General features: G+C 45.6%; 6 protein-coding genes across 6 annotated transcripts; 5 read left to right on the forward strand and 1 right to left on the reverse strand.

Annotated features, from left to right (window-relative positions):
- Window positions 1-430: 430 nt before the first annotated feature.
- On the reverse strand, window positions 431-2,209 carry VTN00DRAFT_5434 (uncharacterized protein; the record flags this gene model as incomplete). Its single annotated transcript, XM_069431965.1, has 4 exons — window positions 431-550; window positions 616-658; window positions 721-812; window positions 1,544-2,209. 4 exons carry the CDS (start codon window positions 2,207-2,209, stop codon window positions 431-433), a joined length of 921 nt encoding a protein of 306 aa, XP_069287871.1.
- A 2,774-nt stretch (window positions 2,210-4,983) lies between these two features.
- VTN00DRAFT_5435 (uncharacterized protein) lies at window positions 4,984-6,811 on the forward strand (the record flags this gene model as incomplete). Its single annotated transcript, XM_069431966.1, has 7 exons — window positions 4,984-5,186; window positions 5,247-5,413; window positions 5,477-5,572; window positions 5,634-5,734; window positions 5,785-5,843; window positions 5,895-6,107; window positions 6,160-6,811. 7 exons carry the CDS (start codon window positions 4,984-4,986, stop codon window positions 6,809-6,811), a joined length of 1,491 nt encoding a protein of 496 aa, XP_069287872.1.
- Window positions 6,812-9,060: 2,249 nt separating this feature from the next.
- Window positions 9,061-10,605, forward strand: VTN00DRAFT_5436 (uncharacterized protein; the record flags this gene model as incomplete). Its single annotated transcript, XM_069431967.1, has 5 exons — window positions 9,061-9,152; window positions 9,212-9,428; window positions 9,500-9,536; window positions 9,596-9,669; window positions 9,742-10,605. 5 exons carry the CDS (start codon window positions 9,061-9,063, stop codon window positions 10,603-10,605), a joined length of 1,284 nt encoding a protein of 427 aa, XP_069287873.1.
- Window positions 10,606-12,477: 1,872 nt separating this feature from the next.
- VTN00DRAFT_5437 (uncharacterized protein) lies at window positions 12,478-13,112 on the forward strand (the record flags this gene model as incomplete). The annotated part of the gene is made up of 4 exons (XM_069431968.1): window positions 12,478-12,499; window positions 12,771-12,887; window positions 12,955-13,006; window positions 13,094-13,112. The coding sequence occupies 4 exons, from the start codon at window positions 12,478-12,480 to the stop codon at window positions 13,110-13,112; spliced, it is 210 nt and encodes a 69-aa protein (XP_069287874.1).
- A 109-nt stretch (window positions 13,113-13,221) lies between these two features.
- On the forward strand, window positions 13,222-15,193 carry VTN00DRAFT_5438 (uncharacterized protein; the record flags this gene model as incomplete). Its single annotated transcript, XM_069431969.1, has 3 exons — window positions 13,222-13,299; window positions 13,375-13,497; window positions 13,553-15,193. The coding sequence occupies 3 exons, from the start codon at window positions 13,222-13,224 to the stop codon at window positions 15,191-15,193; spliced, it is 1,842 nt and encodes a 613-aa protein (XP_069287875.1).
- Window positions 15,194-22,701: 7,508 nt separating this feature from the next.
- Window positions 22,702-23,349, forward strand: VTN00DRAFT_5439 (uncharacterized protein; the record flags this gene model as incomplete). Its single annotated transcript, XM_069431970.1, has 2 exons — window positions 22,702-22,806; window positions 22,876-23,349. 2 exons carry the CDS (start codon window positions 22,702-22,704, stop codon window positions 23,347-23,349), a joined length of 579 nt encoding a protein of 192 aa, XP_069287876.1.
- Between the last annotated feature and the right edge of the window lie 2,281 nt (window positions 23,350-25,630).

Raw genomic sequence — 25,630 nt, forward strand, 5'->3', positions numbered from 1 at the left:
TGCTGAGGTGAGGTTACGGCAGTTGAGCAGGCGCGCCCTAGCCGTGAGCACTAGCCTAGTCGGCCGGGCCGACCCGTACGTCCGATGATATATATTCCAATTCACCGGGAGTAAGAAAGACGCTTATTAAGAATATAACTCTGTGTTTCTGCGCGAGCTCAGATTCCCCTTGCGGATTGCCGGACAAAACGAGCCTATTCAACCCGGCAAATTTGGTAGCGAACCAGATAGGCCGGTCATTGTCGAAACCCTGTATGCCTTCCTTAGTCCAGCTCTGGGCGCAACGAGTGAGATGAGGGCTGAAGCCATTGCACATGGCATTAGATATATGGAGCACATTGTCCAAGACCAGGATATTTGCGCTCTCATCCCCAGGGCTCTCGGAGGCTTCATGACCAGCTCGACGGTGCCGATGCCGATGATGTGAGTCTTAGATAAACCAATATTGCCGATGGTGAGGTTGAGTCGACGACCGGTTCTTTGCGTAGTGGCAGTTGCCGCTGAGGATCATCCAGTCCCAGCATCGACATGGAGGGCTCTGGCTCTGGCTCTGGTGCGTCTCGCGTCTCGCATGCTTCTCCTCACTGTCATTTTGCTCACTCTTGCCCTTCTCACGTCGTCGCGCCAGTATTCACCGATTTCGCCCATGCTGGATAGTCTGAGGATCAGATTAGCAAATGATGTAATGTTTGATAAATCATCGCCCGTGATATAACGGACAGGAAGTTCAGAAAGTCGCGTGATGGATTGAATGGAGAAGAATGACCAAAGTGACCCTCGTACGAGATTCGTAGAGGGCTAATGTACTGTATCTAGTACTATGCACCCTGTAACTGTACTGAGTATTCTGAATGATGGTCCGCCCGTGTTATTGGAAGCAAGCGTATGTAGTAGATTGAGACGGACTAATAGCAAGCTACCTGCAGATAGCCAAAGCTCGAGCACCGGTGTACCTGATGCAGGTGGAGTGGAGAGAAGGAAAACGTGGGGAAAAAAGCTCCAAGATTTGCTAAGCATTTAATGGGCTTGGCTAGCTCCTGCCGTTGCCTCGCGACATCCATATCTCCTGCACTCCCTTCAGTTCATTCTGCTCCTGTGGCTCCTTGATTCTGCTTGTAGTCTTTTCGAGATATATCACTGGCAAATTATGATTCTCCCTGGTTGTAAATTGTAGAATGTCAGGTTCAGAAGGTCCTAGCCAGGACTTTGATCCTAGTCGAGAAGAAAGAGCCGCTTTAAGCGTCACATTTTGGACTTGTATCTTGCGGTGCAATACACAATCAAGAGCATATTCCGTCTGCAAGTATCTGTTACAGTCTCGTTGCCAAAGATAGTGGGTTATGCCATGTCTCTTATTCGGCTCTTCCAAGCAGTCTCTCTGTTCTTCTTCCATGTAGCTGCTTAGAACGTGTAGATCTATTTAAGGAATAGCAGTCCTTTCAGAATTAAAAATTATTATCTGATTCCAAAGCCAATTCATTATCTAATTCCTTTGTTCAAGTCGACTGAGAAGACACGGAATCACTGGTTCCGTTCATCCTACCAGCTTCCGCACTAAATCCGATCCAGCCTCTCCATAATTATCTAGCAGTAGCATCCATCGAGAATCGTTGACAAAGATGTGAACCTTGCATGCCAAATAGTGAGAGACCAGCTCGCGTAGCTGCAGTCCCCAGGCCTCATCCCTTGTGGTGTAAGTGTATGTGTACTCCACCAGATCAAAGATTTCCTGGCTGTTCTTCACCGTCACGGGGAACCGGCATAACTCGCGATGTAAATACCTCATGCTGAGCTTCCGTAGGGGATCGATGAGGTATCTGGTAGCGAAGACGTAGACCTTTGCGTGGAATGTCAAGGCAGGCGGTCTTTCGAATGACGTTGGAGCTGTATACACCGGCGGCAAGGTCAAGGTCCGGAATAATTCCCAGAGGTCTGAAAGTATGATGCATTTCGATTCGGGTTCACCCCACGATGAAGCCTTGCAGAGAGGAGTACACTCTGGAAGGGGTTCATAATCGTAAGCGTAACCATTCTGTGGCGCTTCCTTAGCACGTTCTGCTTCTCTGATCTCCTCTTCCTCCTTCACCATCACAGGAGTGGTATAAGACCCCTTGTACGCAAATTCGCAAAATGCGACAAACGTATCGAGCTCCACATCTTCCAGAACAGCCTCTCCGGTTTTAGACTCCATCATGTCTTCGTTGTTCATCAAAATGTCGAGTGGTTTAGAGAGATTGCTTGCTAGGCGTCTTTGGATAGTGACACGGGTACGCTTAGTTCCCACGAGAAACGCAAAATGGGGGGAAAGAACCAAGCTATATGCATGCAGATAGGTGAGCATGGATTCAGCTCGCTTTCCATTTATTTCCTTTCTCATTTAGGCGTTGTTGTGTTGACCATGGTACGCACCTCTTGAAATCTCGATAACTCGACATGGTGGTTAGGCAGTAGGCTTTTCAGCTATTAGGAGGTGTCGTATTATGAAGAGATAGAAATTGTGTTGTAGGAGTGATGTCTGCTAATGAGGAAAAAATAGTGACCTCTTTATATGAAGACACATGGAAGAAAGAGAGAGTGGGTATCTCTTTCACTTCAAATCATTCCCTGTTTAGACTTAAGCAGACACGTGTTACCTGGCTCCACCTATAGTCTGGCTGTTTGGTTTTGGGTAGCAATTCTGATTGGGGTTGAACATTTTGATTGGGACCAACATGGATGGGTAAGAGACAGAAAGGGGGAAAAGACAACATGACCTATCAATATTCTACGCAATAAAGAACATAGGCTCATATTTTTTTGTCCGTCCTCTTCAAGATAGAATAAGGTCATAGCAATATTGAATAATATACCTAGACCATTAAACTCTTCAAAGAAAATTATTAGACTGCATATGGAAAGCTCTCATTCGGGAACAATGTTCCAAGACGAGAAAGAAGGAATGTCTAACAGAACAAGCAATAATACAAAGCCCTTTTTGATAAAGATCAAAGGCTGAAACTTGGTAGCATCAGAAGGAAGAGGCTTGGTAGGCTCGGGATTGGAATCTTCCCAATGCGGATAGACCTGTTACCTACCGAAAAGTGAGTGTCGTCACGCATTTCACTCTCTTTCTCATTTTAGTAGTAAGCAGATTTCAAGAACAACGAGATTTGGCAGATTCTTAGACCCTCAACTTTTCTTCGTCATGAGTGCGAGAAGCGGGGTTTCTGAGCAAATACGCTGGAACTTCTCGATAAGTTGATAATATTCAGCCTTTCAGCACATCAGCCTGCCAGGTAAACCAACATGTGATGAACGTCTTTTGTTTCCTAGGACGTCTGTTCATTAACGTATAAGAAGGTATATGGACTGTCAAGGGCCTCTCCAGTGGCAAAAGCTTCCTTGTGCTGCGGGTATCAGATTTGTCAGTCTGAAAATAGTCGACAAAATTTGGCGCTGACAGTGAGGGGCTTCTGCTGATATGCAATATCATAAGTTTTAAATCAAGTCCTCTTGAATTGAGAAAAGCCGCAGCGTTTAGACATCTGAACGCAGGAATAATTGAGATCTTGGAAGCCGTTCTGTGGAAGAAAGAAGCAGAATGCCATATTTCCTATGGAGAAACAGACTATCTATCGTCCTGCATTTGATAAGATAAAAAGAACCCACCATTATCGGATCTGTCACTTCAGAAAAACGTAGATCCTTAAAAATTGCTAGTTGTCGACAGTAGAATCGATGAATTCTCCGTTAGTTCACGGTGGCAGAAACCTGGAAGCAAAATTCAAGGTCGCCCGATGTCTTCGGGAGAATACCCTGAGTGAAGTTGTCAATTGTAACACCATTGAGAAGTATTTTGAAACAAGTACGACGATATGTCACCCGATTAAATAATGCTGTAAAGGTATTTTGGTAAAATTTGGAAGATAGCTCGTCATGCGATATTCTGCACTCGTTGCCAAGCCGTGTTGCCTCGGGGAAACACGATCGGACGGAAAGCCTAGGTACTGGCGAGACTCATTAACGATATGAAAGTTTTGCTGGTGAAATGATTGAAGAACCTATTTATCTATGAAGTACCTAACCGAAGTGCATATGTATGTCTCTCTTTGCATAGCAGCGGCAGTCTGCCTACAACATCCTAGTTCGGATGAGAAACTGCGGTCCTGCACTTTTCAGCGGCGAGTATGCCAGGAGGCCTGATCTGCATACTTGCATGGCCCTATCTGTGCGTTTTTCAGACACCCTTGATAACTGTAGCATCGGTATCCTTTGACATCTAGCCTAATTAAGGCGTACAACATGAAGTTACATCGGTACGTTAGCGCATCGTAAGCTGCCTGTACCACGACCCCGGGTGGCGGGTAGACGGAGTAGACAGACCAGGAATTTCAATTTTGAACAATCGAGCTAATCCTGCTAGCGCGAGCTATGTCCATCAAGTAACGGACTCCGCTTCACAGCTTGAAACGGTCGCCTTGTCCTCTCAGACTCCTCTGCCATCTCTCAAGTCATCCACTACTAGCTCTGCCGGCAGCTTTTGTTTCGGCATTGGCTAGTTGATGAAGGGTCAGAACTCCAGCCCTGACAAAGGGGCAGTGAGGAGTGTCTCAGCTCAAGTACATCATACTGCGAGGTAGTATGAGTACTGTCTTAATGCGCCCAATATGGCTGCTTCTGATATCGAATACCCAAAGGGAGCATGGTCCACTTCTACCGTTATTGGCAGATTGCCACTCACGGGTGTCGACAGCTTTAGACTACGCCTGAACACCTGTAAGGTTTCTGACAACATCATGCTTCAGGATGCTGGCCAATCTGGGAAAGTCCTTGGGCACAAAGATATTCAAAAGAGACTGGGCAGGCTCAGCACTAGTTGAGCCTGCCAAGAGGCTTTACTAATTATCTAGCATTTAAGTGTTCTACTTTCTATTACTATTTTATCCTTCAGCTGTTTATTTAATGTTTTCTACACTTCCATCTTTATTTGCATAACAGCCAATCATGTCGACCACAGCGCAGAAACCCTCGGGCATTGAACCCCGTGTGCTGGAGTCTCCAAACGCTGACGCCTCAGAATTGGGCATATCTGGGCTTTCTATTGACCGGTCACTAGAGAAGAAGCTTCTCTGGAAACTGGATTTAAGGGTCATTCCTGCTCTCTGGTTCCTTTTTGCTGTATCATTCATGGACCGTTCAAGTATTGGGTAAGATAGAAACCTCTTGCAACCTGGCAGGTATATATATATGGTCTAACATTTCACAAGGAATGCAAAGATTGCGGGGATGCCAGAGTCTCTGCATATGAAGAAGAACCAGTATAACATCGCAGTCACTATTTTCACAGTGGCCTATGTCGTATTTGGTGTGCCGGCCAATCTTATCTCTAAGAAGTTTGGTCCCAGGATGCTTGCAGTCTACATGTTTGCGTGGGGTAAGAGAAGAAATATCTTGGAAGATGAACAAAGGTTGGCTAACCTGCGCCACTGTTGCAAAGGCCTTTGTACACTAGGTCAAGGTCTCACGAGAACCGTTTCTGGATTGATCGCGTGCCGTTTCCTTATGGGAATGTTTGAGGCAGGCTTTGTTCCCGGTACGCAAAAGTTCTACCTAGGGCTAGACGATATATAATGTTGACATCTAGATCTGGAAAGGCTGTGCATATCTGATCGGTTGCTATTACAAGAGGAACGAGTTTCTCCGAAGATATGCAATCTTTTTCACTGCCAATACAGCGGCGAGTGCATTCAACGGAGTAGGTGATTTCTATATGGGAGGCTGAAGACGATCCTGACACTCTGATAGTTGCTCGCAAGCCTCTTAGCGAAGATGGGTGGCGTCGGTGGATATGAACCCTGGCGATGGTGAGTTCCCGCAAGATAAGATTAGTACCAGCTCATCCTAAGTCGTTACAGGATCTTCATTATGGAAGCGATCATAACAGTGGTCGTGAGCTCTGTGAGCTTCTGGATTATTGTACCATTCCCGGAGAACGCCAACTTCCTGAGCGAAGAGGAGAAGAAGCTTCTCATGGCTCGGATTGAAGAAGATGGTGGTAGTGTTCGCAATGATAACATTTCATTTCGTCGAGTCCTGCCAATGATAGCGGACTGGAAGATCTGGAACTGGTGAGAATATTTGAATATCAGAGATAGCGTTAATCCACTGATAATCTTTCAGTGTAATCGCATACATGGCCGCCGAAGAAACAGCTAGCTCGCTTGTCGCCTTTCAACCCACCATCTTGAGAGATCTTGGTTGGACAGCCACGTCAGCCCAGGTGCATACCATTCCTGTATACGCAACAGCCTTAGTTTTTACCCTCGCCTGTGCCTGGATGAGCGATTACCTTCAACACCGGTATTCGTTCACTCTATTTGGCGCGGTGTTGATTGTGATCGGCTGGAGCATTGAACTTGCGCAGGTCTCCGCCCCTGGGGTCCGGTACATGGGTATGTTCTTCGTCACCTCGGGGTCCTTTATCATGATGTCCACAATTGTGGTCTGGCTCTGCGTCAACCTAGGGAAAGGCGTCAAGCGCAGCGTCGCAATGGGCCTGCTCACAGGGTTCGGAAACTGCGGAGCCTTTGTGTCGGGAAACGTGTTCATCACCGACCAGGCACCTCATTATCCCGTCGGTTTCGGTGTCGGTCTCGCATTTGGCATTGTAGGTGGAATAGCAGTCACCGTCTACTACTTTTACTTACGGAATGAGAACCGTCGGCGGGATAAGATGCAGACTAGTGCCAGCGGCAAGACCTATACGCGCGAGGAGTTGGAGCATATGCAGGATCTGGGGGACGCGCATCCTAATTTTAGGTTCCAGATGTGATACATTTCGATTTTCCTTTTCTCCGATTACTCGTTGGAAGAATACAATTGGTGTGACTTTCCTATTTTTAGCTTACAAATTTTGACTCTATGGATAGAATATTTATATTCAGGAAACACATTCAAAGCTCCCGTTACATCGATCGTCGGGCTCTTTTGCCTCCTCCCATAGATAAAGCAACCTAGCAGTCAAGCAGTCCTAGCTAAGTACCTAGGTACTTATCTGCTATTGCTAAGACAGATATTAGCCTCGAGGAGATTGTCGGCACAACTACAGAAAACCAAAAAGCCTATGACATCCCGTCAATAGTCTCCGACAGCAGTGTTTGACAGTCACAGCATTTTGCAATCTCACCACCACCACCATTATCATCATCGTCACAATGCCATGTCAGTAGATTATATAAGTATACGTTACTACGCTCTGTACAATAAATTCGCTCAATTTCGAGTAATGATGTGCCTTTTCTTGTTCAAAGGTGTAGCAGGTACATAACTAGTACCGTGTATGGAGTGCAATTCGTAGACTGCATGGGGGCCGATGTAGGCAGTAATGAGAATTCTCGCCCCCCTGGTTCGATGACAACTCATACTGCAGCGTCCAATCATGTTAAGTATCAACCCTGTAAACTTGTGTTGATGAGCTTGGCAGGGAGTAAGTATTTGGGTGTGTAACACGTAATTTATTTCATGGAAGTACTGCGTTGCTAAGTGGGTAGTACTGAGTAACATAGCCCACGCGGCATGATTAGCGTGACATGGCCTCCTGATCAACCCTGAGTAGCTGGTGGTACGCTGTCTCTGTTTATTTGATACTGAATGGATATTGATATGTACAGACTTCACCGGTGCCGTTAGGACTGTTAGTTGTCAATTAGGCGTTCCATGCTAAACTTTTTAGCCACGACGCCAACAAATAGCAGCCTCCAACTGCGTAGATCGTCTCTAGTAATGTATGCGTATAGGAACAGTCGGTTCATCTAGTGGCCTTTAAGCTTAGGCCTAGAAGTGCTGCTGGAATCATGGCAAGCAACTAGCCCTAGGGGCGGGAAGGAGACCTGGCTGGGACTTGCTTGCATCCAGCCCTCAAGATAGCTAACCTCGCTGCTAGCCACAGCGACACTATCCAATGATCGACATGAACCGAACATAGCTAGGTAGCTGATGAAAGAATGCCTTTACGTTGGAACCTCTCCAATCTACTCCGTTTCTCAGGCTTGGTATTAGCTTATCGCATTTGGGTGGGGAGAGTCATCTATCCATCGAACAGTGGTAAGTACTCTGTTTCATGCTGAATAATACTGTAGAGTTTACATGTAGCAGGGTCTGCCCGGCTTAGAGACGAGAAAATAGATGCAAGTCGCTGGGCGGGTGGGGGAAACAAATCAAGAAAAGAACATGTTGCTCTTATGCATCCATTCTTACTTGTGGTCGTAGATTTGGTAGGTAGCAGGAAGTAGTAACCTCAACGGGAGAACCTTATCGAATTCAGATTTATCGCAAGTAAATTTCTATGTTAAATTATCACCGGCTGTTGCCTAGGGGTAAGGAAACCTTCATGACTTATAACTTACGCTGTAGGTTATCTGAGTCGTGTTGAGACGCCCGTCAATGCCAGTCATGTTGGGCCTCTTTCTTCATCTTTTCTTCTTTTTCGGGATGACAGCGTGCTCTCCAAATTTAATCGCTCGTCGTCGCTGATATTCCTTCGAACAGAGGTGATTTTTCCCGAAGCTTGTTCATTGAACACTTCTTCTTCCTACTCAAGTTCAGAGAAGGGCTAGACCACTACAGGACGTGCTTATGTATCACAGCATCCACTTCCAGTGCCTGTGATAAATACAAATGAGGAAAGGTCGCTTTTAAAATGTTGGCGGGAAACTCGGCGACACAGCATGGATATGGAGATATGTCTCTACAACCATGGATTTAGGTAACCTCGGAACTGATCTGTCTAGTGATAGGGGGCTCCGATTGCATGCTACTAAACGCTGTGTCCTTTGTGAACTTCCTGGTACCTAGACAACATGAAACCATGGAAGAACGAGATGGATTATTCAGACTCACTTCAAGCTTTTTCTTTCCTTATCCTCCTATAGCACAAATACCGTAGTGACGGCTCGCTTCCATGATCATACTTTGCACCATCGACCAAGCACCATATACACAGGATTGTGCGCTGTTTCCACAAATTGTAGCACTTGTAAAAGTATGTAAGCTCTCCTGTAGTTGGCTACCGGAGTATGTAACATGGAAAAATTTTTGGCTTTCATTGCGCTACAAAACCCTATCGAATCCGGCTCGCATGCTGCCAAGCTCCGATTACTTCAATATTTCATATTGTATGCTTTAGTGCGGCTGGTCGGCTCTCACTACGATAACTAAATTTCGACTTTTGAAGTGCTATAGATTGCTCTTTCCAGGCAGACTCAGTGAGAGTGGCCATGGACGGGCTTTTCCGCAGAGATGACGCTGTTCCTAACAAGGGACCGATATTCTTCATCGTCACTAGTATACTGGTTTTTATCGCCTGCGCCCTGGTAGCCTACAGGCTAATATGGGAATGGATGATGAGGAGACACCTTGCGGCCGATGATATAGTAATTGGGGCGTCAATGGTGAGCTACATGTTAATTGCCCGCGTCTAGCACCTATGAATATAATATTCCTCGCTAATAGAGATATTTAGCTCACGCATATTGTGAATACTGTGCTTGGTGATATGGGTATGCCTGGGACTCTGCCTCTCTGCAACTTCGCGCTGCTTCTAACCGGTCGTAATCAGCGGTTCACTATGCTTTTGGCCGACGAGGGGTGGACGTTGCCAAGACTGGTGGCAATCTTGTCACCGCATTGAAGGTTAGTGTTATTAATTGCTCTTCCAAAGTATGCATGAATTCAGATTGACTTAGAGACGCATACTGCACACAGTTTTTCTGGCTCGTACAACTATTCTATAAGGTCGTCCTCTGCCTGAATAAGGTCTCCTTCCTGTGCTTTTACCTCCGAATCTTCCCGAACCCCAAGTTTCGCACACTATGCTTCCTCACAATCGCGGTCATAATATCAGGAACCTTTGGCTTCATCGTGGCTACGGTCTTCCAGTGCGTACCGGTCCAGGCTTACTGGTACAAAAACATACCCAACAAAACCTGCGTCAACAACACCATCTTCCGCTGGTGCTGGGCCGGATACAACACACTCACAGACGTCTTCATCTGCCTGATGCCGATGCCCTTGCTGGCGAAGCTCCAGCTGGATATTATGCGCAAGATCGGGATCATGATCATGTTCAGTCTTGGTCTCTTCGTCTGCGTCACGAGCATTGTCCGTATGCGCGCGATGCGGGTTAGCACGACAACCAAGGATCCTACTTGGGGCTCGTTCGAAGCCCTGTTGTGGAGCTCTATCGAAGCCAGTTGTGGCATTGTCTGCGCTTGTCTGCCTTTCCTCAAGCAGCCAATCAAGCACGTATTCCCACGTCTGTTCTCTTCGCTGAAGGACAGAGGTTCCCATGGCTCACAAGGCTCCCATACAATACGCAGCAGAGGGGCATACGGGCTAGGAAAGATAAATTCTACCAAGTGTGGCCGCCGTTCACCGTCCAGGGGTGTTGGACTCTGGTCTGATGCCAATCGCGAAGAGGGCCGGTGGATTAGCATCGAGAATGATGACCACAGTACGGGCAGCCAAGAACCAATCGCGCACAACCGGATTATGATGAAAACGGATATCAACGTGCGGAGCGACTTTGTCAGTATCCCGAATGAGCAGGAGGTCAAGTCAACCATCTGAAGCATGATATACATTACGTTCCTCACCAGCATCTCTGTGCCGCCTCTCTCTATGGAAGATGAGATGTATCTTTTTTGACATCATTTATATATACTATAATGTATTATTGTTTTCTCGCGAAGCAATCTCTGTCAAGGAAAGCGTTGATCCCAAATGGATTGGTCTGTGACCTGGATGCGCATACATGTACATATATTCCATAAGCTGCAGGTGCGTTTTATTGCTAGTTCACCAATTTCATGTTAACAGATTAATATCCACAAAAAAAGGTTTTATGTTATATTCCATCAGTCGCTGTGGAAGCAGAAACACTTCGACCAATTACCCAGTAGCTCAGACGATCATCTCGTGACCTGACTAAGACATATACATACCGAATCAAATCCAGAAATCGCGCGTCATCTACATGTTACATGAGGATCAGTACTTCCCCGCCATACCCATGCCTTAAGAATAGCCATTATTTGTTCACCAGAATTAGTGATAAATGCACATCAAACCCCACTTGCGTCACTCTAACCCCGATCTGAATAGATCTACACCACAAGCCACAAACGCTTATCCTGCCAAATAGCTTCCGTTAGATCAGGAACTATCTGGTTTCAATTTATAACCCAACCAACATAGAATTTTGACTGCACCTGCAGAAATGCAATCTCTTAAATCGCTTTTATTGGCAACTGAAATGGTCATGCTAGAGTTAAAAATATTCTATTTCAAGGTCACTTCGGAATATAGGATTTCTTAGTTACCCGGTACCTAGGTGTACAGGAACTTGCTGGGTATAGGGTTAGTAAGATGCAAACACATTTGCCCTCGATTAGTTCCCCTTATTATAAATTTATCCTTGAAGGAAAATTATCTGAGCACGTCAGTACTGATTCACCCTCAGTACACTGCCTATGACGACACTGTACTGGCTTGAAAACAAGGAGAGCCTATAAAGCTCAAAAGCCCTATGTAGATAGGCAGGCTAGGGCGAGGAAAAGGTCAAGAATGATTATAGATGGGGTTCTAGCCCCAGGGACTAGATAGGGGCAACAATTCTCATCCTGAAGTGGTAGTTCAGAATGAGAATTGCAGCCCAGGAATCAGGGTCTATCATAGCCGGAAGGCTCTATATGGACGTTAAACTTGATTAATAATAATAATAATATGACGACACTGGCTCCAATATGTAGACTCTGGAAAGGTCTCTTTGCAGGGGCTTAAACCCTTAAACCGCTTGTCACACCCTTATCAGCCGGGCGGGTTATTGCTGGATTTTCCGCCATGGCGCATCTTAGTACAGATATACGGTCGGGTGCAGGTGACAAACACAGTTCAGGGATGAACTTTGTCTCGCAATGTACTGCCCGCACAATACATCTGTAAAAGAGTTTCTTATGTAGACATGAGCAATGCCATTCTGTAAGTATGCATATACTCCTGTCGTGTACGGTGCAGATTTAGAAATGCTTGAGATTCCTCTGAAAAATTAGTACCTCTAAAGTGCCTAGGTAGGTAGGTACCTAGTTTCAGATTGCGAGTATTCTGTCTTCTATTCGCTTGGGCAAAGAATACGGCGAATTCTGAGAATTTCAAGTATCCTCCACACATGCTTTTTGTCACATTCCAGAAGTAATGGCAGTGCCACGAATGTCTCAAGTCCTGTTGCCGTGCACTTTGTGCTTGCCTCAGGTGTCTAGCCCATTAGGTATGTTGTACTAATTAGTGTTGTCGAAAGAAATGAAATTCTCCAGAAGCCTTTCTGTTAATAATGCTACTCGCATATGTTGCGTGAACAGGGCACATCTGTAGGAAGTGCTGTATGCGTACAGCACTGGGATGGGCTCCAAGTCAGACTAAAACTGCAAGTTCGCGAAAACAACAATGATCTGCTTAAGCTTTGTGGGTCAGTCTAAGCATGGAGTCTCACCACCAAGTAATGACTTATCAAGAGTGCCAGAAAAAGGCGTCCACTGGTCCAGACCCGGTATTACCGAGTCCTGCGCAGGGTTGCACGAGATCCCGAAGGGAACCAGTTGCATCCCTGCCACCAACTCGGACATCCCCATCCCGCAGTGCTCGCTTCATTTTATCCCCGCAGTTGCGAAAACTCGTGCAACATTCTTCGTTCCCTTGGCCTAGACGTGTGGAGGTTATTCGCTAACCCATATTGATAGATACTTGGTATCGTCTCTCAAACGATTTCAACCACACCAGGACTCGACGCTGGACGAGGATCCAGGAGTGGCCTAACGTGGGAGCCGCCCTTGCATATCGCCCGTCGGACGTTGGAGGTCCATGAGCAGCCGATCAACACCATACCACTAGACGCGTGGCACGTTAGGAACTGGGTCTAGGAAGGAATTCCCAACCTGTTAGACAAATTCGCGCGGGAAAACAGTTTTGATTTGAGGTATGTGTACTACGTACTATCTAACTAGCTGGTAGTAGCTACCTCAGATTTAGAACAACCTAGAAATGCTGATATGGAAGGCAATAGCCCCCTCCAACTGTTTTAGGTACTGCTCATTTACTTTGGTTATTTGTTGCGTGTCCTGCCTTTGTTGATTCTCTGGTCAACCTTCTCAAGTACCTCGGGCAAAACACACGGTTGCGAACTATCGCATTATGTCCGCGAATAATGACAAGATTGTCACTAGCGGCCCATATATGGTGGCAGATGCTTTTCTTGAAGCCCTAGCAGAGGTATGAGATGCTGTGGGATTCTGTCGACCCTGTTCCTTGTCCGTCGCTTCAAAAGTAACATTGATGCAACAACAGGGAGGGGTTGATTATCTGTTCACTGTCCTAGGCTCAGATCACCCTAGCATCATCGAGGCGTATGTGCGCAGGCAGAATTTACTAGGAAAGCAATTTCCACGTATGATCCTGTTTCAACATGAGGTGCTTCCATCCTTTCCCATAGCAACGTCCCTTGAGCTAACACGAATGACTTCAGTTTGCTGCAATTTCTGCTGCAGATGGTTATGCTAGGCTGACTCATAAGCCGGCTTGTGTGATCGCCCATGTTGACGTTGGGACCGCGGCATTGGGTCAGGGGCTGCACAATGCCTCCAGTGGACGCGCTCCCATCCTGATTTTTGCAGGTGTGGCGCCCTCCACCCTGCACGGAGAGGCACTTGGATCCCGATCTGAGCATGTGCAGTGGTATCAAGATATTCCTAATCAGGCCGCTATTATTTCTCCCTACAGTCGCTACAGCGCAGAGATCAAGTCCGCAAAGCATGTGCAGACGGTTGTCCACCGTGCGCTGCTTATGGCGACAACTGGGTCTCCTGGACCCGTGTATTTGACAGCGACTCGTGAGATCCTTGCTGAGCCAATCGACACCTTTGAACCTCGACCAACACCGCTCCCCTCATGCAAGCTAGGGGCGCTGCCAGAAGAGGCTGTGGAACTGATTGGAAATGCCTTGCTAGAGGCCACAGCACCTCTTGTGATTACCGGATATCTCGGACGCAACCATCAAGCTGTCTCCAATCTCGTTTCTCTGGCCGACCTAGTCAAGGGCCTTAAGGTGTTTGACTCTGAGCTGCGCGAGGTTTGCTTCCCGGGAGATCATCCTGCATGTGTGACCCGTGGGACTAGCGCCACAAAGGCTGTACAAACAACAGATGTTATTTTAGTCCTTGACTCTGATGTCCCCTGGATTCCGACCAAGGTCAAACCTTCTTCATCAGCCAAGATTTTCCACATTGATCTCGATCCCAGGAAGGAACGGATGAACCTGTTTGACATCGGTGCCTATGCAACTTACCACGCAGATACAGGCTCCGCTCTGCGCCAGATTCATCAATTTATATCCAAATCGGAGAAGTTACCCCTACTGAAAAACACCCTGGACGAGCGGTGGGAAAACCTCAAGAGATCTCATGCTGAAGGCAGACAAGCCGTCGATGCCAGGGCAGCCAAGCTACAGGATACACCAGACTTACCTTGCAGCGTGGACTACCTATGCAGTAAGATCCGCGCCGTTGTTCCACCGGACACAATCTTCGTCACGGACTCCGTAACGAACCAAGTATTTGTGGCCGAGCAACTTCGGCTTACACGCCCTGGATCCCATATTACGAAAGGCGGCAGCGGCCTAGGCTGGGCCGGAGGCGCTGCGATCGGTGTCAAACTCGCTACGAGACTGTACGACATCTCAGATCGTCCCAATGTCCGCCGCAGATCTGAAGGCGAATCCGGGACAGCCGTTGATCCTTTTGTTTGCATGATAACAGGAGACGGGAGTTTTATCTTCTCCTCTCCTACTGCTGTCTACTGGGCCAGCTACCGTTATGGCTGTCCTTTCCTGACAGTCATCTTGAACAATGGTGGATGGCGTGCGACTCGCCAATGTCTCGCTGACGTGCACCCTCAGGGGCTCGCGAAAGGGGTCTCGGACACGGACCTGGGCATCTCCCTTGAAGAGGACGGACCGAATTACGGTGAAATTGCGAAGGCTGCTGCTAATGGGAACCTGTGGACTAGGAAAGTGGAGAGAGTAGCCGATCTAGAAGAGGCACTGAAAGAGGGCATACATGTCGTCCTCGAGAAGAAGATATCCGCTGTGTTGGACGTTGTTATTAGGTAAGGACCATGAACTCCAAAAAGAGGGCATATACGCAGAATTTCGTGTCCGTTCTATCCACTACATTATCGGTAGCGTCTGAGCCTGAGCTATGTATGCCTTTTGATGAACAGCTATATGGATACTATATAAACGCTCCAAGTCCTCCTAGGCAGGGTTAAGGTATCTCATTTATCCCATTCACTGCATAGGCTAGAACTTCAATACCAGCAAGGAATAGTGAATATGATGCCTGCAAAGACTCTTAAGGTAATTAACCCATATCCTGTTGAATGCAACTTGCTGAACTTGAATATGCCGTTTATTTGAACAGGAGTTATCAAATGAGCTGCCTAGAACGGAATCAGATTAGCGATGAGTCTTTAATGCAATAAATACTCCAGTACAGTTCCTGGTTGCGATTCTCTGCATGGTAAAATGTTTAGAAGGAATCTATATAGCCAACAGATGGCAAATAGGACATCTATTGATAGTTCCAAATGGTCGAGTGTGAAATTCACTTTACACGCTTGCTTTCTGGAGGAACTATCACAACCTCCGCCCTTTTCCCGTTTTATCGACCACTCCCAAAATTCATTGACTCTCGATCTTCCTACCTTTTTTATCTAGACAATCTTCGTTGCTTTTACAACATGCTCCTTCTTCCTACAAACAGACACCTAGGTGGATAGGTAGTATTCTCCGCATTTATCTCGACGTTATGCATCAAGCAGTCGATCGTATATATATCCCGTTCAGGTCTAAGACTAATTGGACGTCTTATATACGCAGTCAAATTGCCTGAAATTCAATTTGGACAGTTCATTTATCACACCAGATGTGAAACGGTGTGGGGTGCCAAAGTTCCTCTCACCATCGCAGATTCCATTCACCACCAAAAGGGTACATCCTCGTTTATGTACATCTTCAAGAAAAGATACTCACGAATCTATCAGGGCACTGACTTGATGACAGACCTCCAGAGAGGCCCTCCAATTCTCGAGGCTAAGGGCCCTTTCCGACGCTGCGTTGAAATTGTGACTATTTCCCATCCAAGAGGACATTGTAAAATCGTCGTTTCAGCTTTCTGAATCCATTTTCTTTACCAGTAGCTTACCAGATGGTGATATAAATTGGCCGAAATGAATCTCAAGGGTGAATTGCGCCTTAGAGGAGGATTGGGACCCTCCAGCCAAATAATTAATTACAATGATTGAGTTAATAATTCAATCCAGATATTCTCCATAACTACATCCTGAGACAACTAAACAACTACGAACAATTTATTCTATCCAGTGCAGTACATCCTACTTTATCTATCTAGAAACATTTCTTGTATGTCTAGATATCTTCTACCTCCTGATGCTTCGTTTTCATATGTTGCTGCTGGTGAATGTCGACATATACCGATACAGTGATAAGTTCCTGTCTGGTGTCACCACCATTTGGATTTACGTATATTTTGGCGGATAGATGAAATTCCGGAGGATGCTCTCTATCCATACTGCTACTACCGCTGCCACTGTTCTTTTTCCTCCTGCTATTTATTTTATTCTCACAGGGGAAGATCAACCGCATTTTCCTCTAAACGAGTTTATAGATCCTGAAAATGGTTTGAGTCTAGGACAATGATAAGATCAGCATGCATGTGGGAAAGATCCAGTCTCTAAAACAGGGAAATGGGGGTGCATAATGGCGCCCCCATGTTTTCAGGAAATGTGAAAACATTCGAAGCTCAAGCATAAAGAGCTCTTGCTCCCAGGACTTGGTGGAAGAGCAGGACCGCGCGAAGCTAGATACGACCGAGGAATTTAACCCTTTCTTTGGCCCTGTCCGATTTTTCTACTTCTTTTAATCAAGGTCTTCTGTTGGGTTCCCTGCTGTCTCAATAACGTATTTTCAAACCCCAGGACTATTTGATGAATAGTTACTAACGAGTTTTACAGAACTAGTCCAGTAATACCAATGACTTGAAGAAGCATATCCAAGCCACTCACGATGGTCTCGTCATCAACGATCGCCGGGGACGTCCTTCCCAGAAGGATGAATCCACCGCCATTAGTGAGTACTTGGAATTATTTTATAAAGATACTAACTAGTTTTAGCTTTCTATGAACCTGTCCAGGAATCTTACGAGGCCGCTCACGTGGTGAAGAAAGCTGTAAAGCCCATCCAGCCTATGAGGAAGATGGAAAGGGTGTTGATGACCTACCTAAAGTATTTATTAGATAGTTGCTAACTAGCTTTAGGTTTCCATCTCGGCTATGATGAAAGCTGTATGTGAGAGGGGTTCTCCTGAACACGCCTTCGCCGCTTAAGGTTACAGAGAGAAGCATGTCGCAACTATCTCAAGCAATATGCGACATGAACTAAACCGACATAGATTTGCATCACGCCATCACGCATTATATTATATTATGGACAACACTGTAAGGAGTAGTTACTGCTTATGTTTTCTCTTCCGTCTATGTATCTTATATATTGAGAGACTACATTTCTTAAGCTCTGCACAGCATCAAGTGGATGCGGTGAACCATCTGTGGTAGCGTCAGGAATGATGGTCTGGCATATATTTCAAGATGGTATTGGATCCTCCTCAGCCAGGATGATGGACTGCGAAAGATTACTTATCCGACTAATGACCTCAGACTTCCGAACGCGTTGCGGAAGTCATTGGCTCCATCTTGAATTATAAGAAGCTGGACTGGTCTGATCATTGAGATAGTTATATCTTCCAATGCAGTTTGTTTCCAGTGAGAGTCCTGATAATCCGGGGCTTTCCAGGTACGTGAAAAACGTTCATCGTGGGAATAATGGTTATATATATCTGACACTTAGTGCGCAGACCATTCTTTCAGATCCTGCCCACTATACGGCAGACATGATTTCAAATGCACTCGAAATCCATCGACCAATGTCTGAGATCCAAGCCTAGGTAAAACGATGAAGGATGACATAGGACAATTCAACACTGGGAAGGCGGAAGCAGAACAAGAGGACAAGGAGCTGGAATTCCATATGATGGAGTACGACGTGACACAGAAAGGCCATTTTCCATCTATCACATCTGGAAACAGAGTATAAGGATGGCAAGAAGAGATATCGAAACTCGACCGGCGGCAGACAAAAGCGTGCCAGAACTGAAAATTATGGTAATATCAATGAGACGCAGAACATGGCATTAAAGTTGACTTGACTGGTAAGTTGGTAAATACATGCAGGTAAGCGCTTTGCATAAAGCCAGGGGCATTCTACAGGCTCCACAAAAGGGAGCTGACAAGAAAAAGGTGTTGGGGAGAATTCGACCAGAAAAATTAATCAAAAAAGAAACAAGCCGCGCAATGTGTCTGATAAAATAAAGAATTATAACCGCTGTTTCTGACCATGGTTTCGCCTACTCCTTTCTTCCGTAGATCTGCGTAAGGGATGTATTGTTTTCCGAACAAACGGCATGCCATTCCTTCAAGGAGGTTGACACCCTTCCCAGATCTCACTACAAAATGCAAGCCGGCTGTGACGATCCGAACCCGTCTTTATTTCACATTACCAGCTTGTAGCCGTGGATAATGTAGTCGATGGGAACCTACATATAGCTTTAACAGTCGTTACTAGCCGGCGGATAGCAATCCAAGGGTTTTGCATGTCTTGGGTCTTCCCATATAGCTTGAAAGGAGTTAATGAGCTGGTTACGTCTGTACCCGTTTGAGAGGAATTCGCAAAGAGCTTGCTTGCTCATCCAGATACCAAGAGCTATGAGCTGCAGATATAGTTGCATGCTTTCCTTTCCTGCCTCCACAAGCTAGACATCCTGGCATCATCTTCATGTTCATCTCTAAGAGGTTTTCCTTATTTACTGCAAGATTTTGTTCTCTTACGCCAATCCCGTCTACAATTCTACAATATCACACTACAATGATCGAATCAGACAAGATAAAACGTATATTAAATCAGAAGGGAACTTGAGACCTTGGTCAAAATTCTGAACGAAGGGCTGAACGATCTGCGAGGCTAGCTCTTTAGAATTGCCACCATACGTTCAATGCCTGGGGATTCTGATTCTACCTTGTGTTTCTTCCAATCTGTCTGGAATGCGACATCACTTCTCAATGTGGCATTGTTACGATCGGCATGGACAACATGGCCTTGCATGAATGAGCATGCTACCCCGCAGAGCAGGAGATAAGAGCACCTCTGATCACGTGGAACTACCATAGGGAACTACCATGAGATGGTAGTCAACAAAGGTAGTCACTACCATCGAAGACTACCATGAGATGGTAGTCAGAATGGTAGTCAAAGGACCATGTATATAAGGACACCCCTAACCATAGGGATTAGAACCCTGTGGTCAACTCAGATAGCAATCCCAATAGCAACATTGCTAGTAACGGCTTATCTATCTACCTTTTCCTCTTGTCTTCTGTCCTTCAAGATAAACCTGACACGCCCCAGCCTAGAAGTCCTAGGTCCGCCGTTACACTTTGACCACCTTTCTTGCAGAAGGCAGGAAGGAAAAGCACCAACAGAACATTGTTACCCCTCCGCAAAGAAAAGAAGATGGAAGACATCACCCCCCAGGGAGTTGTTCAGGCCCTTAGGGACCTACAGGGCCAAGTCCGCCGACTTGAAAATCAACTACAGGATTGGACTGGTGAGAATACCACTCTTTGGGAATAGGTTAATCAGCTGCAGGGTGAACTACAAAACCAAATCAATGGGAACACCCAACTTCAGAAGCAGATAAGATGGCTAGGACAACAGGCTCATGCAAACACAACCCAGATGGCCAACCTAACCCCCTAGAATCCTGCAGATAACAAGGTCAACCTGAAAACTAAGATTGCAAAACCCAACTTATACTATGGTGACTGGAAAAAGCTGCAGACTTTTATCTCATAACTGGAGCTCTATTTTTTCTTCAACCCTCATGAATTCCCTGATGAGGAAAGGAAAGTGATGTTCGCGGCAACCTACTTGTGAAGCACAGCAGCCCAGTGGTTTGACCCCTATCTGAAGGACTGCCTAGAAAGATCATCAGAACAACAGTGAGTGGAGACAATCAAAACTTTCAACAGCTTCAATGTGTTCCTAAACTGGATCAAGCAGAACTTTGGGGACTTGGACAAGGTAAAGAAGGCTACCAGAACTATCATATCCATCCGGCAGAGGATGTTGGTCACCAACTACACCACTGAGTTCCAACAAGCAGCAGCATTCCTTGGAGACTGGTCAGAATGAGCACTCATAGAGCACTACTATTGAGGGTTAAAAGAGGAGGTCAAGAATGGGCTCCTGGCAGCAGAAGAACCAACAGACCTCAACAACCTGATACTCATGGCAACCCAGATTGATAACCAACTTTTTGAGTGACGGACCAAGCAATAACAATTCAATCCCTTTCAGCAAACCCCTTGGCATACAGGAAATGGAGGCAACACTATGGAACTAGATAATGCAAATAGGGAAGAGCGGAGCCCCTGGGGGATGACAAACAGGAGAACCAGGGGCCCCAACCCCAACTGGACAGAAGAACAAAAGAAATGCTACAAACAAAAGCTGTGTATCCACTGTGGAAAGGACAATCACCTAGGATGGAAATGCCCTGACAGGCTGAAATGAGACAACAAAAAACAAGTGTTGATTGCAAAGTGGAATGAACATACCAAAACTGCCTGGACAACCTGCTATGATGACAACTGCCCAGCCCAAGCACCCAAAATGGCAACAGGATGGTTTCCAAAGGATCCTAGGAAGGCAAAAAACTAGAGGACCCTGCCAGTACAGGACCCTTGCAGGAGTCACAAACCAGGTCCCTAAACACTATTACAGAAGTGTGAAACAGTATCATGCTTAATGGAACAGACTTATTGAAACAACTGGTCATCACTGTCAGGATCAATGGCAAAAGAGCAAGGGCCATGATCAACAGCAGGGCCATAGGAAACTTCATCAGCCATACTTTTGTTACCAGGAATCAGATCCCCTTTACAGGGAAAAGGAAGCCATACCAGTTGTCCACAGTTGATGGATCCACTAGCAACTACAGTGGAGGATGGGTACAAATAGAAATGAACCAAACCACCTTGCAGATCAGACAGCACAAGGAAAGGATCAACCTTGATATCACACAAATGCCAGGACATGATATAATCTTAGGCATACCTTGGCTAAAGATGCACAACCCCCATATAGATTGGGTGATGGAGAAGGTGCAAATGACAGAAGAACCCAACAGAGGTGTAAGGCCTGAAGGGCAACCTAAGGGAAAAGAACAGCCAGTGGAAATTAAGGAAATCTCCAGAAATACAATGGCACAAATGTGGAAGAAGGGAGAACAAGTAGAACTCTTGTATCTCACCTACACACCAGAACTGATGGTCAGATCTATGGAACGAAAGGAAATTAAACCGCCCCTAAACAAAATGGAAGCAGTCCCAAAAGAGTACTGGGACTTTAAGGAAGTCTTTAAAGAACAGGGCAGAGGACAACTGCCAGAACACTAACCATGGGATTATGAGATACCATTGAAGCCTGGGATGCAGCCCATCTTTAAACTGATATACCCACTTTTGGAAAAGGCACATGCAGCATTATGGGAATATATCCAAAAGAACTTGGAGAGGGGATATATCTGACACTCAATGTCTCCAGCAGGGTATCCAATTTTGTTTGTCCCAAAGAAGAATAGGAAATTATGACTTTGTGTGGATTACTGCCAACTTAATGATATCACAGTCAAGAATTGCTATCCTCTACCACTCATATCAGAGCTACAGGATAGGTTACACAAGGCCCAATACTTCACCAAACTAGACCTCCAAGAAGGGTACTATCTGGTCCACATAAAGGAAGGGGAGGAATGGAAGACCGCCTTCAGGACCTGACTAGGGCATTTTAAATACACAGTTATGCCATTTGGTCTTACCAACGCGCCCGCTACATTCCAGAGTCTAGTCAATAATACCTTGCAAGAATACTTGGATATCTTCTGCATGGTGTACCTGGACAACATCCTCATCTATTCAGAAACCTTGGAAGAGCACAAACAGCATGTGCAAAAGGTTCTTAAAGCATTGAAGGAAAGGAAGCTCTTGGTCGCACCTGAAAAATGTGAATGGCATATCCAAAGGACAGAGTTCCTTGGTTTCATAATTTCCCCAGGACATATGGAAATGAACAGAGGGAAGGTAGCAGCCATTAAAGGATGGCCAGCCCCAACAACAGTCAAGGAAGCACAATCCTTTCTTGATTTTGCCAACTTCTATCACAAATTCATATGGAATTACTCCAAGATAGTGGAACTGTTGACAAAACTTACCTGGAAGGATCAGAAGTTCAAGTGGGGAAGCGCACAACAAGAAGCATTTGACCTCCTTAAGCAGAAGTTTTGTGAGGCACCAGTTCTAGGGATCTTTGACCCAGAAAAGCCTATCTTCATGGAAACAGATGCCTCAGACTTCACCATAGGAGCATATATCAGCCAACCTGACAAGCAAGGATGACTGTATCCAATTGCCTTTTATTTGCAAAAGATGACCTCATCAGAACTGAACTATGACATCCATGATAAGGAACTCTTGGCCATTGTGGCCGCAGTATGGGAATGGCAACATTACCTGGAAGGAGCAAAGCATCAAGTTGTGATATACTGTGATCATAAGAATCTGGCATATTTCACCACCACCAAGGAACTGACCTGACATCAGGTCAGATGGGCAGAGGAGCTAGCCCCTTATGACATCAAGATCACCTATCAAAGAGGATCAGAAAATGCCCAAGCAGATGCACTCAGTCAAAGACCAGACTACCAGGAGGAAGAGCCTCCACCACAGCCTGTGATTTTGCAGCAAGAGGCTGATGGAACCCTCATCTTGGAAAAGCAAGCTGCACCTGCCTTGCGAATAGGACCAGGCACCTGGATAGAAAAGATTAAGGAAGCCTACCAAAAGGATTCAATGGTGAAGGAACTCGATGGAATCAAGAACAATCCCAATATAACCAAGGGGGAAGGAGACATCATCCTATTCCAAGGATTAGTCTATGTTCCCACCAGGTTAAGAGAGGACCTGGTCAGAGACATCCATGAAGCCTCGGCTCACGGACACCAGGGGACAGAAAAAACTATTAAAAGGATTATCAGGAATTTCTACTTCCCAGGATTGAGAAAGATGGTGCAATGAATAGTGTCACAATGCAACCTCTGCATTCAGAGCAAAGCGGCACAACATGCACCATATGGTCTTTTACAAAGCTTGGCAGCACCAGAGAGACCTTGGCAGTCTATATCACTGGATTTCATCACAGACTTGCCTGAATCAAAGGAACCCCTGACTGGAATAACATATGATGCCATTCTGGTCATAGTGGACTGACTGACCAAGTATGCCTACTTCTTACCATATAAGAAGTCATCCAATGCTGAAGAACTGGCATACACATTCCTACAGACCATTTTTGGGAATCATGGATTGCCTGAAGAATTTGTATCAGATCAAGACAAGTTATTTACCTCAGGATTTTGGCAGACTTTGACACGCCAACTTGGTTCCAAACATAAGCTTTCAACAACAGCTCACCCCCAGACTGATGGACAAACAGAATGGATGAACCAGACCCTGGAACAATACTTACACTGTTATATTAACTACCAACAAGACAATTGGGTAGAACTACTACCCCTGGCCCAGTTTGCCTATAACAGTGCTAAGAATGAAACAACCCAAGAGTCACTGTTCTACACCAACTATGGATTTGAACCAACCGCCTACCAGGAACCAAAACCAAGCAAAATTCTGGCCCAGAAAGGAATTCTTCAGGCTGACCAGCTAAAGGAACTCCATCAGCAATTAAGCCTTAATATCCAGTTTATTGCCTACTGAACTGCCAAGTACTACAATCAGCACCACAAGAAAGGACCAGAACTAAAGGCAGGAGATAAAGTGTACCTCCTTCAAAAAAATATTAAAACAAAACAACCTAACAACAAATTGGATTTTAAAAAGATTGGACCATTCAAAATTGCAGAAAAGAAAGGAGAGGTCAATTTCTGCCTTAAATTGCCAGATACCATGCAGATACACCCAGTTTTTCATATATCATTATTGGAACCAGCACCAAAAGACGCCCGACTAGTTACTGAGACTGAAGAAATTCTGCTGGAAAATCCTGATGATGACAAGGACTATGAAGTAGAGAAAGTGTTGGACAGTGGCATAATTGATGGACAGTTCATGTACCTTCTGAAATGGAAAGGGTATGATGACTCTGAGAACTTTTGGCAACCCATAGAAAATTGCAACAGATACAAGAAACTCCTCAGAGAATTCCACCTCTGGAACCCAGACTGCCTGAAACCAGAAGATCTGACACCCCAAAAGAAGTGAGGCCGCCCCAAGGGACAGTGCCTGTGGGACCTGTCCCACTAGGACCTTTGCAAATTGCCAGGGACCTCTTGCTCAAGACCTTCAGAAGCAAGGAACTCCACAACAAAACCAGGAGAAAGCCCCTCAAAGAGCTGCAGATTGCTGGACTGCTGACAACTCTCATATTTATTAGCTAAACACTCCAACTCGGCAAAATCCTCAGCAGACAAGGGGTCATCCTTATTTGACTTATCCATCACAGTGGTATCATGATCTAACATCTTCAACCCACACTCTTTAAGGAACTTGTGTTGTTTGCGCAAACACTTAATCTTTGCAAGAAGAAGCTTAACCTGGTTTTCTGCCTCCTCTAACTGAGCATTGATCTGATCCTCAGAATGGTGAAGGTTATCCCACTCCTTGTCACTATGGAATTGCTTTTCATATTTTCAACCTTAACAGGTACAAGATGAACAGTTGCGACTCTTTGAATCCATGATGCAGGAAAGATGGTGTGAATAACAATATTTACAAGGATGTTTGACAGGAAGACTGTTCTGTTCAATACAATCAGTCTGGCAACCAAACTCGCGGTAATGATTGTGTTTTGGAGGCATGATAAAACACTTACAAGAGGGAAGTTCAACACCAAGACCAGGGAGAATGGCAGGATTTAAGTACTTTTCGGGACAAAAAGCTAGAAGAGGGGGAGTAGTGTTACAATCAGCATGGACAACATGGCCTTGCATGAATGAGCATGCTACCCTGCAGAGCAGGAGATAAGAGCACCTCTGATCATGTGGAACTACCATAGGGAACTACCATGAGATGGTAGTCAACAAAGGTAGTCACTACCATTGAAGACTACCATGAGATGGTAGTCAGAATGGTAGTCAAAGGACCATGTATATAAGGACACCCCTAACCATAGGGATTAGAACCCCGTGGTCAACTCAGATAGCAATCCCAATAGCAACATTGCTAGTAACGGCTTATCTATCTACCTTTTCCTCTTGTCTTCTGTCCTTCAAGATAAACCTGACGCGCCCCAGCCTAGAAGTCCTAGGTCCGCCGTTACAGGCATATCTGCTAATCTGAG

Source organism: Thermoascus crustaceus, assembly GCF_041956765.1.
Source record: "Thermoascus crustaceus strain CBS 181.67 unplaced genomic scaffold VTN00scaffold_3, whole genome shotgun sequence".
Classification (NCBI taxonomy): domain Eukaryota; kingdom Fungi; phylum Ascomycota; class Eurotiomycetes; order Eurotiales; family Thermoascaceae; genus Thermoascus; species Thermoascus crustaceus.